Here is a 16,246-nt window from a genome sequence, read left to right as displayed (position 1 = left end):
GGAATTAATACAAACTACTGTTTAGGTGACAGGAAGATGCTGCTCTTTAGTATTTAAGATGTGAGTTATCTCTGTGCCCTTTAGACATCCTGTAATCTGGAGCAAGTCTGATATATACTGTGATAACTTAAATGAACTAAGGAGGGGGTGATGAAAATGTTCTGGAGTGAGTGGTGATGGCTACATAGCCTCATGAACATACTTGAAGGCTGCTAAATTATATACTTTAAAAGGGTGAATTTATGGTATGCTAATTATCTCAAAAAATTAACAAAATTAATATCTGCTTCTGCTATTTCAACTTGATGCCAAGTGGATAGAATCTGAACTCAAAAAGAAATTAAGAAAACTGGACTCGAACTGTGCTTAAGGCTTTGAAATAAGGATCAAGTGGTCAAAAAACCTTTCATGTATATCAAATTCTATGTAGTAAGGTAGCTTCCTGTAGCTATAACAGAGTGGTGCACTAAGCTGCAACCCAGTTTGGCTGACTCAGCTAAACATGATTCCTTCTAATTTGGCATTATTTCCCAAAGTCTGGAAAACATATGGAAGATCCTAAAAACAACGCCCATCATTTAAGACTGAAAAAGCACATGTTTTGGAACATTTAAACACATCGCTATTTTCTGTCACTGCACACACAGTCTGGCAGCTGAGATGACACAGTTGAGCTATACTTCACGTAACTACCAGAAACGCAAACAGCATCTGTGTACATACCCTGGCAGAGCGCTCCATGGTGTAAGCTAAGCCAGAGTGCACGATGTCTTTCTCAGAGGCACCCTGTTAGGAAAAAGAATAGTTTAACAAAACCATAAAGACATGCTTCACCTTTAAGAGCATAAAGGATTCTTAAGTCAATATACAGCCAGAGAGAATTGTTTTTTGTCTTTCAGGAAAGATATACTTAATTTCTGTATAGTATCTTGATACCTATTTAAGTAGTCGTGTTTTAACCACAATTTAGTTTTCACTATATTTGACAGCAAACAAAAACTCATGAAATTAATATCATGGTAAAACGCCACAGGAAAGTATGGACCAAGAAACATAGGCCAAGTAGTGGGCTCAGCACCGGTCAACCAACCATCTGAGATGCAGACCACAACAACATGTTACCCTGTCGGTGTCAGGGTACATTCATCTCTGCTCCCCAGCACATCACACAGGTCACCAAAAAGAATCCATCTACCTCCAATAGCAGCTGTGGGGTAGAATCCTGCCTGTATATTCAGCAATGCCACAAACTTTAAAGCTGGAGGGATCTTAGCAGCTCATAATTAACCACCCTAATTCTTCTGATGAGGAAACAGAAGTTGGCCAAAGTTACAGGTAGCTTTTTTTAAAATTTAATTTAATTTATTTTATTTTATTTTATTTTTGGCTGTGTCTGGTCTTAGTTGTGGCACATGGGCTCTGTAGTTGGCGGCACATGGGATCTCTAGTTGAGGTGTGAAATCTCAGTAGTTATGGCCCATGGGCTTAGTTGCCCTGCGGTATGTGGGATCTTAGTTCCCCGACCAGTGATCGAATCCATGTTCCATGCAGTGGAAGGCAGATTCTTTATCACTGGACCACCAGGGAAGTCCCCAGGTAGCTATTTTTAGAGCTGGGATATAACCCAGCATCTTTGACCACCAAATCAGCTCCTCTCTTTCCTTTGCCAGTTATCTCTATAAGTCAGTTTGTTTCAAGGGGTTCCTCTATCTAATTTGTTTTTTGGACTGCTTTCTAAAGTTAGGACAAATAACCATCACCACCACTCTTCGGTACGTGGGCCTCTCACTGTTGTGGCCTCTCCTGTTGGGAGCGCAGGCTCCGCGGCATGTGGGATCTTCCCGGACTGGGGCACGAACCCGTGTCCCCTGCATCGGCAGGTGGTCTCTCAACCCCTGCGCCACCAGGGCAGCCCCTCACCACCACTCTTAATATGATATATATAGCTAGCAAACACATCCTGATATGCCAAATAAAAACTTGTTGTTGGTGAGCCACTTTTTATATATGCTGAACTTTATCTAATTAATACTTATTCACTTAAAAAGGTACATTTCTGTAACACTTATATCAATTAAGAAACATATGGAGGGGCTTCCGTGGTGGCACAGTGGTTAAGAATCCGCCTGCCAATGCAGGGGACATGGGTTTGAGCCCTGGTCCGGGAAGATCCTACATGCTGTGAAGCAACTAAGCCCATGCGCCACAACTACTGAGCCTGCGCTCTAGAGCCCGCGAGCCACAACTACGGAGCCCACGTGCCACCACTACTGAAGCCTGCACACCTAGAGCCCATGCTCTGCAGTAAGAGAAGCCATCACACTGCAACAAAGAGTAGCCTCCACTCGCTGCGACTAGAGAAAGCCTGCACGCAGCAACTAAGATGCAACACAGCCAAAAAATTAAATTAAATTAAAAAATTAAAAAAAATTTTTAAAAAGCAAAAGAGAAACATATGGGTTAAGCTTTGTTTTGTTCTACCAAGTTAGGAACAGGAAAACTTGCTTTACAAGTGGAATACTGCTATTCCTTTCACCCACTCATTCATTCACCCAATATTTACTGAGTACCTACTATGTTCCAGGCACTCTTCTAGGTACTGGGGACACAGCAGAAAACAAAATAATGAAAATTTTCTGTTCTCCTGGAGTTTATATTCTAGTTAGAGGAGACAGCATATAAAAAACCATGAGGCTGAGTGAGATCACCAAGATTCTCAATTCAGACTGAGAAGTGGTTCAGGGACTGAGGATTTCCAATGTTACCAGGTACAGGATGACAAGGACCAGCAGGATGACTGGCGAGTGAAGCAGGAAGAAACCCAGGAGGATGTGGTGTCCTGGAAGCTAAGAAATATTTCCAGCAGGAGTGATCACCTGTGACCAGTGAAGTAAGATGAGGACTGAAAAATGACCGCTAGGTGTGGGCGATGCTGCCACCACTGGTTACCTTGACAAGAACAGTTTTGGTGGAGTGGTGGGCAGAATAGGAGGTTTGAGTATAGAAGAACTGGGGACAGAGTATACACAACTCTTCAGGAGGTTTGCTATATGGGAAATAAAAATAGCAAGACCTGGAAGGGCAAGTGGGATTAAGATTTATATTTTTAAGGCAGCATTTGTTACATTGATATGAATGACTGAACAGAGGGAAAACTGATGATGCAAGACGAAGGGGAAAGTTTGCTTGAGCAGTGCATTTGAGAGACTGAAAACAGGCCATCCAACGCCCAGAACAAGACTCGGGCTGAGATGGAAGCACAAAGAGTTTCTCAAGAGTACAAGACAGGGTACAGATACCAGGAGCTGGGTAGATGTGGAAGTTCCCTGACTGCTTCACTTTTCTGTGAATAGATACCAGGTCATGAACTGGAGTGCAGGGAGAGAAAAAAAGGAGAAAATATGATATAATTAACCAAGAGAATGAGAGAATGAATGGAACAGGGAAAAGTAGTTTAACTGCTGGGCAGCTGAGAGCCTACTTTAAGTTTGAAGAGTCAGCAGGGCCTCCTGCTACGGCAGCGGAATGGAGGGGGCAGAGAGCTGGATTTCATTTCACTTGTTCAGGTGTTAACAAGGGAGTGTGATGAAGCGAAACAAGACCAGAGAGTGACTGTAATGATGGTCAATGGAATTTAAGTGAAGACAGGTACGATGAAGGACAGTGAAAAGATGATCAGGTCAATGATGTAGGTCCTGGCAGGGCCACAGCATGGCTGGGGAGGGGGAAACTAAAAGCAAGGAGCTGGGGGAAAAAACTGGGTTTTCAACTGACACTTATTACAAGACTCCTGCAATAAATAAGTCACATAAGTTGAGAAAGTCACATAAGATGAGAAATAGCACTGAAGTCTAAAATTAGAAGCACCGAAAGCATTTGAAAACTGGAAGACTGATACATTGGGCAAAGATTATGTTTAAAAAGGATAAAAATGAAAGGCATCATGGCTCTGTCATCCTAACCAATTGGCTGTCCTCTTTACTCCCTCCCCAGGTTTCAGTCTGACTATGTGGCAGACATGTGCTGGGACATGGGGCGACCACAGGGAGGAGCAAGAATCCCATCTTATAGCCGCAGCAACAGCAGGGCCTATAAACGCACTAAGTGACTTGTGATGGAAGGATGGATGAAATGCTGGCAGGCAGAGAGGACTTTCAGGAAAAGCCACTGAGATGTGATACTCAAGCAGGGAGTGGGTCTGGGTGTTCCAGAAGGAGGGACCAGAACGTCTTAAGGCACATGGTTCTGGGAAAGAGGAAGGTTCTTTGAGGAGAGTTACCCAGAGTGGCAAAAGCATCTTTTCTCCTTCAAAACAAAACCCTTAATATTTCCCCATGTTGCAATATAGTCTTATATTATTTCCCATGACTGAATATTTCATAAGACATATTATCACTTAGCCATTTTCCCGCCACACACACACACACACACACACACACACACACACACACACACACACACACACACACACGACTGTAAAATCAAACCTAATTTTAAAAATGACTGCAAACACAGTTCCAATGACATCATGTACGGACTCATTCCTCTCCTTTAAAATTGCTTTCTTAGGATTAACTCCCAGAGGTGATGTTATTATTAGTGTCCTTTAATAAGTTTTTTGCATTGTCATCAGAATAAAGGTACAACTGCTTCACAACAGACATGGTGAGTAAAAGATCCATTAATTGTTTATGCTAGTTTAATACATTAAAGAATCCTTATTTTAATTTATATTTCTTTAACAACGAGGTTAAACATTTTTTTCTAGGCCTACTTACTCTGATTTTTTTCATGTCGCCTGCCACTTACTGGTAAAGAAATTCTCTTTGTGATGTGTATTAATATATCCTGTGAATAGCTAATTAACAACAAATAGTTTTTTTCAACTGTTTTCTTTGACTCTTATTTGTGTCCATATAGTAATTTCAATTTTTTATATAGGTCAATCTAATGTTTACTTTTCAATTCTTTCCATTTCTCTAAAGCTTAAAATAGTTAAAATACACAATAACTCTTCACCATTATGTTAGAATCACTTGTTGAGTCATCTGTATTGTAAAAGTATCAAAAGCAGAACCATGAATTATTTCAAACTAAGATTCTTACTCCATTTTTAGAATGTAAGGAAAGAGGAAGTCATATAACTGTCATGCTGATTACCACGCCTTAATCCCATTTAATATAGCTGGCCTGACCTAAAGAAGAGAGCAGGCAGTGTATGTGATGCCGCCACAAGCACACTCACCGATATTCTGTCTTGGAACTCTGCTGTGGGTACAATGGGAATAGTTCCACCATGCTTTCCAAATTTCCTTTCCAAACTCTCTTGAACAGACACTATAAAAAGCCAAGAGATGAAGATACGATATTGCTAGTAGAAAAAAAATGAAATAGAAACAAAAGTAGTCCCAAACTATATCCACAGCCCCAAACACTAATGACATAAAACCTTCAACACTAATAACATAAAAGGGTTACTCACTTAAATCTCAGATAAAAGGAATAAAGAACTTTGCCAAATTCCTATATAAATGTGAATTTAGGTCACTGCTCTGTTTCCATAACACCCATTAGCAGGGATTTTCCTTGGCTCTTTTAAAAAGAAAATGCTGAGGGAAAAAGGAATGGAAATCGATGGAACACTTCACCCAGATTCTCAGAGTGGGCTCAGTAAAGCTCAGCTGGAGGTCTTGGTCTTATTTCAGCTTGAGGAAAATTCTAGTGTCAAGTCTGGAGCCTATTCTAGTCAAAGACAAAACAGTATTCTCATCAGAAGACTCAAAAAATTCTTGACAATAGATAGGGCTTTACCAAAAGCAACTTGATATAGAAATGGATGAGTATCAACAGGAGCTCCTGGTTTAAAATGATACTCTTTACACTATTAACTTACAGATTAGGTTCTGGGAACCAGAACATACTCGCAGAATAAACATTGGAATATAAATATGTTCCAGAGAGTTAATATAGTGAATATCTAAAAAGAAATTGTATATTTTTGGTCTAAGACTCCTGAGTCAGAAAAGTTTTCTGTTCTGAGACTAAACAAAAAGGAAATTAGCCCTTTTATTTATTTATTTTTTATTTTTTAGCGTTACGCGGGCCTCTCACTGTCGTGGCCTCTCCCGTTGCGGAGCACAGGGTCCGGACGCGCAGGCTCAGCGGCCACGGCTCACGGGCCCAGCCACTCTGCGGCACGTGGGATCTTCCCGGACCAGGGCACGAACCCGTGTCCCCTGCATCTGCAGGCGGATTCTCAACCACTGCGTCACCAGGGAAGCCCTAGCCCTTTTATTAAATTCAGGCTTTCCCCAACCTTTTAGATGGTCCAAAAGATTACTTTTGCAGAACAGGATAATCAGAACTTACTGAGCAAGTGGTAGTTAGAATCCCTTTCATATTTGAAGGTCAAACGGCCATAGCTGACATGATTTAGATTCTTCAGCCACTCAAAGTAAGACACTGTCACTCCTCCAGCATTCAAGTAGAGATCCTATACACAAAAAAATGAGGAGATGATGGTCTTAATAAAAGCTTACAGTGAACGTGAGCTCAGTTTTAATATCAAAGCAGATTAAGCCTCAAGCTTCCCAAATACATCTTAGATAGTATCAGAAAGTTTACACTTCAACAAATCCCCTTCCCAATACATCTGAGGCTTTCTCCCTTTGGAAAAAAAAAATAATTTATTAGTTTATTAATCAGCAAGCATTTGATCAGAGGTTTTAGAGCCTCTTCTCCACCAAAAAAATTCTGACAAAATTGTCTACCCACTAACCACTGGTTTGGATGGTCCAAGGATGTCTCGCCAGAAGATTAGTGCTCACTCTCCCACTACATAAAGGCAGTCTATTTCAGTTAAACTGAATTTAAGTGCTTTTAGCAAAAGCAGTTCTTCTAAATGCATCACGAGTCCACACTAACTTCTAATTTCCAATGACCTTTTGGTACAGACCCCATGCTTAACCACTGAAAAACTTAAGCACATGTTACTCATATTAGCTTTCTGAGTAAGATAGCAAGGGACATTTGAAAGTTAGAATAGAACTTCTAGCACATTATCCATTTATATAACTGGATTTAAGAAGTCTAAATACATACTCAAGAAAGAGCCTGAAGTTGGAAGAAAATGTTCAGGTCCAATATAAGACAGGCTTATTATATTAACCACACTTTTCTAATTTATTTTCTTAAAAGCAAAATAAAGGGACTTCCCTGGTGGTCCAGTGGTAGAGAATCTGTCCTGCAATGCAGGGCACGTGGGTTTGGTACCTAGTCAGGGAACTAAGATCCCACATGCTGCGAGGCAGCTAAGCCCGCACACCGCAACTACTGAGCCTGAGCGCCTCAACTAGAGCCTGCATGCAGCAAACTACAGAGCCCACGTGCTCTGGAGCCCGCGTGCCACAACTACAGAGCCCACACGCCCTGGAGCCTGCGCGCCACAACTAGAGAGAAGCTTGCGAGCCACAGCCAAGAGCCTGTGCGCTGCAACAAAAGATCCCGCATCCCGCAACTAAGACCCGATGCAGCCAAAAATAAAAAATAAATAAATATAGATAAATAAATTTTTACAAAAGCAAAATAAAGATGAAGAATTCATCACTAAGGCTTGGGAAACTAACAATCCTCCTCTCCCCCCAGTTCCTTGCAAAAGACAATTATGATTCCAAGTACATATAAAATCTGGCAAATGTAGATTACTTACTGGAATAACCATGATGTTCCTCTCTAGGAAAATCTTATCAGCTTCTGGAGTTGTCGGTCCATTGGCACCTTCAGCAATGATCTGCAAGAAAGTCACGAACATAGAGAAATGCCAATTAACACCGTCAAATCCCCTCCAGCTGAGCTCAAGAGATGTGTGGGGGACGAGGCTGTGGGAGAGAAGCAAAATCCCACTTTAAATTGTATGCATGGGGACTTGTATGGCCAAACAGTTTATTTGGGTTTTTCCATAAGATGGTAACGAACCTGAACGAACTTTTTGGCCAACTCAATACATCCCAATAAAGCTGTTTTCTTTTTTTAAAAAAAGAGGAAACCCATTAGAGCTTTTCTATGACTCTCAGTGTCACTCCACATTGGTAAGGTTGAATCCATCATGCTGTCACCTTGGCTTTGACTCTGGGTGCATTGGACTTGGTCAGCTGCTTCTCACTGGCAGCAGGGATCAATATGTCACAGTCAGCCTCCAAGATGCTCCCTTCATAGATCTTTGCTTTGGGGAAGCCCAGGATTGTTCCATGTTGCTATAATTGATTGAAAATCAGAATTAATGGTTGCAACAGAGTTTAAATGTTCATGTTTAGTGCCTATGATATGAAATGAAGACTCATTTAGTAGAAGGTTTTTGAGTTACATTAAAAAAAATAAGCAAACAAAATGAAAAGACAACCCACAGAATGGGAGAAAATACTTGTAAATGAAGCAACCAACAAGGGATTAATCTTCAAAATATACAAACAGCTCATGTAGCTCAATATCAAAAAAACAAACAACCCAATCAAAAAATGGGTGGAAGATCCAAATAGATATTTCTCCAAAGAAGGCATACAGATGGCCCAGAGGCACATGAAAAGATGTTCAACATCACTGATAATTAGAAAAATGCAAATCAAAACTACAATGAAGTATCACCTCACACCAGTCAGAATGGCCATCATCAAGAAATCGACAGACAATAAATGCTGGAGAGGGTGTGGAGAAAAGGGAACCCTGTTGCACTGTTGGTGGGAATGTAAATTGGTACAGCCACTATGGACGTTCCTTAAAAAACTAAAAATAGAGCTACCATATGATCCAGCAATCCCACTCCTGGACATATATCTGGAAAAAACCATAATTCGAAAAGACACATGTACCCCAATGTTCATTGCAGCACTATTTATAATAGCCATGACATGGAAGCAACCTAAGTATCCATCAACAGATGAATGGATAAAGAAGATGTGGTACGTGTATACGATGGAATATTAATTACTCAGCCATAAAAAAGAATGACATAATGCCATTTGCAGCAATACAGATGCAACTAGAGATTACCATACTAAGTGAAATAAGTCAAAAAGAGAAAGGCAAATACCGTATGATATCATGTATATGTGGAATCTAAAATATGGCAGTCTAAAAAGGATGAAATAATGCCATTTGCAGAGACTTGGATGGACCTAGAGATTGTCATACTGAGTGAAGTCAGACAGAGAAAGACAAACATCATATGATATTACGTATATGTGGAATCTAAAAATGGTACAAATGAACCTATTTACAAAACAGAAAGAGTCACAGATGTAGAAAACAAACTTATGGTTACCGGGGGGGGAAGGCGGGGAGAGATAAATTGGGATTGACACATATACAGTACTCTATATAAAACATAACTAAATAAGGACCTACTGTATAGCACAGGGAACTCTACTCAATACTCTGTTATCACCTGTATAGGAATAGAATCTAAAAAAGAATGGATATATGTATAACTGATTCACAACACTGCCAATCAACTATACTCCAATAAAAATTAATTAAAAAAAAAAAAGCAATGCAAACAGATTTCAATAATACTTATTTCAACTTTACAACATTCAGGTGGTCAAACTGTTCAGATATTACATTAACATACCAATTTGAAGTCTTCCAGTTCCTTTGGGTCAATACCATCTGGATTCCATATGCTCCCATCAGATTCACCAACACCAACACATTTAGCACCAAAACGATGTAAATATCTCATAGAGTGCAGGCCCACATTACCAAATCCCTGTGAAGAACAGTTGTACATGAAACAAAAATCAAAGTCCTAGCACAGATGATAAATGTCACATTCTGACCAATACAATTCTGTTGGTTTAGAAGTAATTCTCAAAATCCTTTTGATAAAAGAAACGATGTCTCTCTTCAACTATAAATTTCTGTTTCAGAATGTGGAACCCAACCCTTTGTCCTCTGTGATAATGAGTCCTGAGGACATTCAGTGACATGCAGCCTCGCTGGCCTATAAAGAAACGGCAGCGATGTCAACGACGCTACCTAGGACCTCAGTTCCTGATGACCAGATGTCCTATGGTCGTGAAAAGATAAGTCAGTAATTGGGAGGGGTATGGGTTTTATTTTAAAGTAGGATTCAACTTAATTTTGATTCCTCTAAGTAAACTAATCAAACACCACACAAAAGTTGAAATTTGGATCATTGCGTAAACCTTTCCGTATAAGCATAATAGTTTAAGAGATGTCCCCTTCTGGATACAATTTCAATTTAAATATCAAACAAAAGAAGTTGGTGATAGTTTTATATGTTTCTGAGAGATACTTGGTTTAGTCACATGAATCTTACCAAGGTTAAAAAACAAAGGATGTATTACTCTGCATATGTCCATTTTAAAGCTTAAGAGATCCAAAGAATAAAATTTAAAAAATTGCAAATCTAGGGGCTCCAACCAAGGAGGAGTACAAGGATGTTCAACTCACCTCTTCCCAGAAATACATCAAAAATACATCTACAAATGGAACAATTCTCACAGAATACCTACTGATCACTAGACCTCAAACACCTGAAAGGACAAGAAAGATCCCCATATAATCAGGTAGGACAAAATGGAAAAAAAAAAAAAAAAAAAAAGAAAAAAGGAACTGGGATGGGACCTGTGCCCCTGGAAGGCAGCTATAAAAGAGGAAAGGTTCCCACACTCTGGGAAGCCCCATCACCAGCGAGAAGATCAGAAAGGGAGCTTCAGAGGCTCAGAGGAGAGAGCAACAACTGGTTTGTGGAAGCTTGGGATTAGCAGATGCAAACTATTCTATATAAGATGGATAAACAACAAGGTCCTACTGTATAGCACAGGGAACTATATTATAACTGAATCACTTTGCTGTACAGCAGAAATTAACACATTACAAATCAACTCTACTCCAATAAAATTTTAAAAAACTGCAAATCTTAAAACACTGAAAAACTTATTATTATATGTTTATCAGTTATTCTTTAAGAAAGCAAACATTTTTACCTGAACAACAAATGTTTTATCTCCAAATCCTGGTGTCATTCCTAAAATACTCATGTAAGAAGCTTCATTGATGAAGTTTTCAATCCCATGGAAAACTCCCCGACCAGTAGCAGAGATCCGTCCGTGGATTCCACCCTGACTGATGGGCTTACCGGTAACACAGGCATGGGCATTAATATCCTGCAAAAGAAGGGCAAAACTTAAAAGATGAAATGTCAACATCAATTTCTATGAGGAACCAACATAAAGAAGCGTTAAAGTGGAAACACATTCTCATTTAAGTAATATGCTCATTAGGAGTGTGTGTGTGTATAAGGTATACTTTCATCAATAGGGATAAGTCTCACCTTTTCAAATTTCTGTTCCTAGAAAATATATAATAAAGTAGACTATTTTCTGATGGTAGAAACAGGGTTTTTAGGAATTAAACATCAAGTAAATACAAATAGCAATATCACACAAGTAGAGATAGTTCAGCTTAAAACTATTATTCCTTCACCAAATGTTTAAGCCCTATTAAGTAACAGTATACATGTCACCTGTAATTGTCTTAAAATTTATCATAAGACTTGAGCATGTCACCAAAACAGAACCTAAGATAGGAAGAGCCATTACAGTGTTCATGGATGGGAAGACTCAACACTGTAAAAATATTTTTCTGCCAAACTAATCTAGAAATTCAATTAAGTGTCACTTTTAAAAAAGAACTTTAAAAGATAACTCAAGTTCACCTAAGAGTGGATTAACAAAAGTATTCAAGAAATAAAAGAGAAAGAAAGAAAACAGAATAACTAAGCTTTGCAGGGCAACTGGAATACCTATCAAGATAAAAAGCCATTAATCCAGAAATTCTAATTCCATACTATATATACAATTGTATACATACAAAAAATTGTGTATATATAGTATGGTATTACTGGAGTTAAAAAAAGGGGTACACGTGGGTGAGACACAGAGGCCCATATGCCCATGTGTCAGTAGAGCACCTCCTGTAGTAGCTGTTAGCTCTAAGAAGCTGAGTGGGAGAGTAAGTCTTCTCCTTTCTGTACTCTCTGAATTGACAGTATGCATATAGTCTGGTTCAGAAACAAGTATAATTAGAAGGAAGAAAGGGGCTTGGGAGGGCTTTCCTTCCAAGGGATAAACTGGAAGCAACCAGTTTAGCAAACTATAAACTGTAGCAACCAGAACAGTGCATAATAGACAAATCTGTTGTCTTCTGTGGGACAAGAGAAACTAGAGACAGTCTTATTGTATACAGGAAATCAATATTACATACAGGAAGCATTTTAAGTCAGTGGCTAAAGTATGGACTATTTAATAAATTTGTTGAGGCAATTTGCTACCCATGTGAAACAAGATAAAGTGCCTTACTTCATATCATATTCCTTACCCCCCAATGTATGTTCTAGCTGGATAAGTTAAAAAGTGACTGTTTAAATAAGAACTTTTAGAATTGTATTAGCTGTATCATTATCAACAAAAAGAACAAAAGTAAAAAAAAAAACAAAACAGTCTAGTAAAGTGATTTATGGAATTAGTAGTTTTCCCACAGTTTTCCTTCATGAATAGTTAATGCTTATGAATACAGAATTGCAAACCAAGTTAAGTGCCAAATGCTTTTGAACAGAGAAAATGCAAATGCTGGAGCTGACAGCAATCCTGTCTGAGGTCAGGCATAGTGCCGGTTGGCTGGCTGGCTGCGAGATGCCCAGCATACCTAATTGTTTTGGAAGCCTGGGCCCGGGTGGAGAACTCGCTTGCTCTCCAGCACCCACACTTCTGGATGAGACTAGGCAAAAGGAGCTGCGTGTTCAGGTACACGTCTGAAAACAAGAAACAAAAACTGCGGCTTCTTACCTTAGGCTCTGATTTTGTATTTCCTATCACTTTAAGAAGGACAGTCTTTTACCAGTGTTTAGTCCAAGGTTTAGTTGGCAGGGCCTCACAAAACTTTCTTTTGTCACCTTTGGGAGAGAGCTACGAATAACAATGTACTGCCCCACTGTTTTGTACTATTTAATCTAATGCCTTGTTTAAAAAGAACAAAAGACCATAACCAGAGCTCATTTAACGTAAGAAGGTGACATGGAAGAGCAACCTTTTGGAAATGGCAGTCAAAACTAAAATTCTTTGAAGTGTCTCCTACTGCTCCTGTTTTATTTCAGGGGATTTGTGGAATTTACCTGGTTCAGTGTTCATAAATATTTATTTTTTATGCTTACTGAGGGCCAGTTATAATTATACTATCATTCACTTAATCCTCATGACTGTCTCATGAACTAGGTGCTATTATTATTGTCATTTTACAAATAAGGAAAGTGAGGCACAGAGAGCTTAAGGCACCTGCCCCAGGTCACAGAGCTGGTACGTGAAGGAGCCAGTCCCAGAATCCAGGGTGTCTGAGTGTGCTCCCAACTACACACTACATCATCCCCCAGGAAATGAGACAAGCCTAAATTCCTCCATTAGATGCCCCCTTCCTTCCTTTTAGAGGAAACAATATTCCTCCTCTTCTAAGGCTGATCTTTCCACTAGGGCCCTTAAAAGATGAATCTGTGGCCCACACCAATCAGCATGCCAAGAACAACAAAAACCTTTCTCTTTAGACAACAGGCACCTTTCAAGCTGTCTCCTCTCTAGTGCCATTTCTCTTAAGTGAGGGCTACTCTTCATGCCCTACTTCCCTCTCTACAAGCCCTTGCAGTCTGGCTCCAACCTCACTATTCCAATCTAGTTGCTGAATTGCTCTCTTCTCAGAACCACCCCCTCAGAACATCCACAACGCGAAGCTCTTGGCACTTCTCATTCTTTTTAACTAATTGTTCCTCCCCTCCACCCCACAATCACCCTTCAATCTGTCCATTCCTCTCCAACTCTATGGCAGGCCAATATCATCTCTTTTGGGCTCCTGTCCCCAAAAATCCCATTCTCTGCTGCACACAGAGTGAAGCTTACTGTGTCACACACCTGCTTACAATTAGCTCTTCACTGGCTTCCCTCTGTTTTCAGGACAAAGACCAAAGTCCTTGCTGTCACCTACAAGGTAGGAATCTGGTCTGACTCTCCTCTGCTGGCCTCTCTCATGCCCTCTCTACTCTGGCCACCATAGTGTTCCCTCAGCCTCTCAGGTTCACCTCTTTTCACATCAGGGCCTTTACCCAGGTGCTTCCTTCTTCCGACCCTTGGCCAGTGCCACTTCCCCTGGTTGATGTGTACCCATCTTTCTGAGTGCAGACCAGAAGGTTACATCTCAAGTAGGCTTCTCTGATCCTACTCCAGAGACGTGGTCAGGTCCCCAGTACTCTTCATAGCATCAAAACTTTTCCTTCTAGCCTTTACCCCAATTGTATTGAACTCCTTGCTGCACTTTAAGCCTCCTGTGTAGTAAGTGCTCTCTCTATATTTTTAAAATAAATTGTGAGCAGTTAGGGTAGGGGGTCCCTGGAGGAAGAGAACCAGGTATGGCTTTCTTGACATGAGAAGCCATTCAGTGATCTAAGCCATTTTGTTATCAAAGCCTGTCTACAATGCTTGTACTTGAACAGGTCTCAACAATTAATGATCTTAAGGAAACAAAAGAGTGTTATCAAGCAAGAGAAGTAACAATAGCCAAGATAATTTATCAGTTGTAAGACTCCCAGTTCTGTTTCAATGGTAAAGATAAGCTTGAAGTGCTCAACCTTCAGATCAACTGGAACCTAAGGGATGACAATGGTGACCTTTTCTGATCTTAGTGACTTAACTAAAACTTGGACTCTGCCAACCACCCAAGTCCCTTCATGAATATGCAGGTACTCTTACCTTAAAACTTCCCCACTTTTGCTGTTCAGGGAGACACTGCTTTGGGAAAGATCCCAGTGTCCTCCCTACTTGCTGCAAGTAGTAAATCCGTCTATACCGATCTTTGGCTTGGTTGTGTCTTTTGGCTCGACACCCACCAAGAGGTGAACCCAATTTTGGGGTAACAAAATGTCTTTTCAACTCACTTTCTCTTCCTACTCCTTAAGTGTTTTTCAAGGTTCCATCCCTTTCAAGGACGAAGTTAGCTGTTCTTCTTGTGTTCTGTATTAATGGCACTACTTCTGCTCAGTCCCCAGACTCTAAGTCCTCCTGGTTCTTCCTGACTCAATCCTGTCCTTTTCCTTGGTCCCACAGATGCAACCCAGTCCTGCTGAGTCTACCTCTGTCATGAGCCAATGCTTCTCCCCAGCCCTATCGCTCCCGGCTGTGAAGACAGACACTTGACACTGTGGAGGCCATCTCTTTGCTCCAGCCTAACACTGCTGCCGCCCCTCTCCCCTAAGGAAGGGTCAGCATCAAAGGCTCCCCGCTGACTAGCAAGTAAAATAAAAACACTGGGACTTGAGTATTTTCTACTCTTTCACTTACTTCATCGTTCTCTTACTACCTTTCTAAATGTCCCTTATCTTCAGACAATCTGAGCTCTACAGTTTCCCCTCCTATTCTCCACATCTCCATGTTTAAATTCTGTCCATTTTCAATGTCCAGCCCTGACCAAATACCTCTTCCAGGAAGCCTGCTTTTAGAAACTCTCCACTCTGCTATTACACTATCTCCATACCTTATCTGCTTAATGTGTCTTAGTTCCTTTGAGCGAAGAGCCCGAATTGAATGCTTCCTTATTTCCCTTTTACTGTCTTGTAATGTATCCTGCCCTGGGAGGTGATCTTTGAGGGCCCATCCCAGCCGTCAGGATAGGGTTGCATATGAGTAAAAGCTCAATCCAAGTTCACTGCATTTATGATATAAGATAGACAGAAGTAATATATAAAATCATGATATAATCAAAGGAGAGGAGAAAAACCCAGTGAATTTGAACTGTTATTTCTGGCAGATAGCAAATGAAGCCCTCAGAGCTTTTGGTGGGTACTCACATAGTGCCCTATGGTGCTAGCATAGGTGTCAGCAATCCAGGACATCTCCCGCTCGCCTGTGCTCATGTCTGGGGCAGGCACATCAATGCCAGGACCTGGGGGCACAGGGAAAGGGCATCGCACCAATTTTTAAGATAAATGCATCTCAAACACATAGATCCTTCCAATTCTCTACAATAACAAAGCTACCATGGCTAGAAAACTTTAGATTTCATCTAGGTTACTAATTCAAGTCATAGAAATACTTATTAAATGTTTCATTACAAAATTTACAGATACACAGTGTTACATGATAACTTCTCCTACTGGTGTTCACTTGCTATGTGAAATTAGCTATGCACA

At 40.3% G+C, this 16,246-nt stretch overlaps 1 protein-coding gene across 1 annotated transcript; it reads right to left on the bottom strand.

The window, feature by feature from the left end:
- Nucleotides 1-723: 723 nt before the first annotated feature.
- LOC131749808 (glutamate dehydrogenase 1, mitochondrial-like) lies at nucleotides 724-15,995 on the bottom strand (the record flags this gene model as incomplete). Its single annotated transcript, XM_059051676.2, has 8 exons — nucleotides 15,905-15,995; nucleotides 11,007-11,186; nucleotides 9,626-9,763; nucleotides 8,115-8,252; nucleotides 7,709-7,789; nucleotides 6,370-6,493; nucleotides 5,246-5,337; nucleotides 724-786 (listed from the first exon to the last, which is right to left on the bottom strand). Coding segments are annotated over exons 1-8 (882 nt in total), but the record flags the coding sequence as incomplete, so codon positions are not given.
- Nucleotides 15,996-16,246: the final 251 nt, after the last annotated feature.

The sequence above is a fragment of the Kogia breviceps genome, unplaced genomic scaffold, assembly GCF_026419965.1.
Source record: "Kogia breviceps isolate mKogBre1 unplaced genomic scaffold, mKogBre1 haplotype 1 scaffold_611, whole genome shotgun sequence".
Classification (NCBI taxonomy): Eukaryota; Metazoa; Chordata; class Mammalia; order Artiodactyla; family Physeteridae; genus Kogia; species Kogia breviceps.
This window is presented reverse-complemented; position numbering and strand designations above follow the sequence as displayed.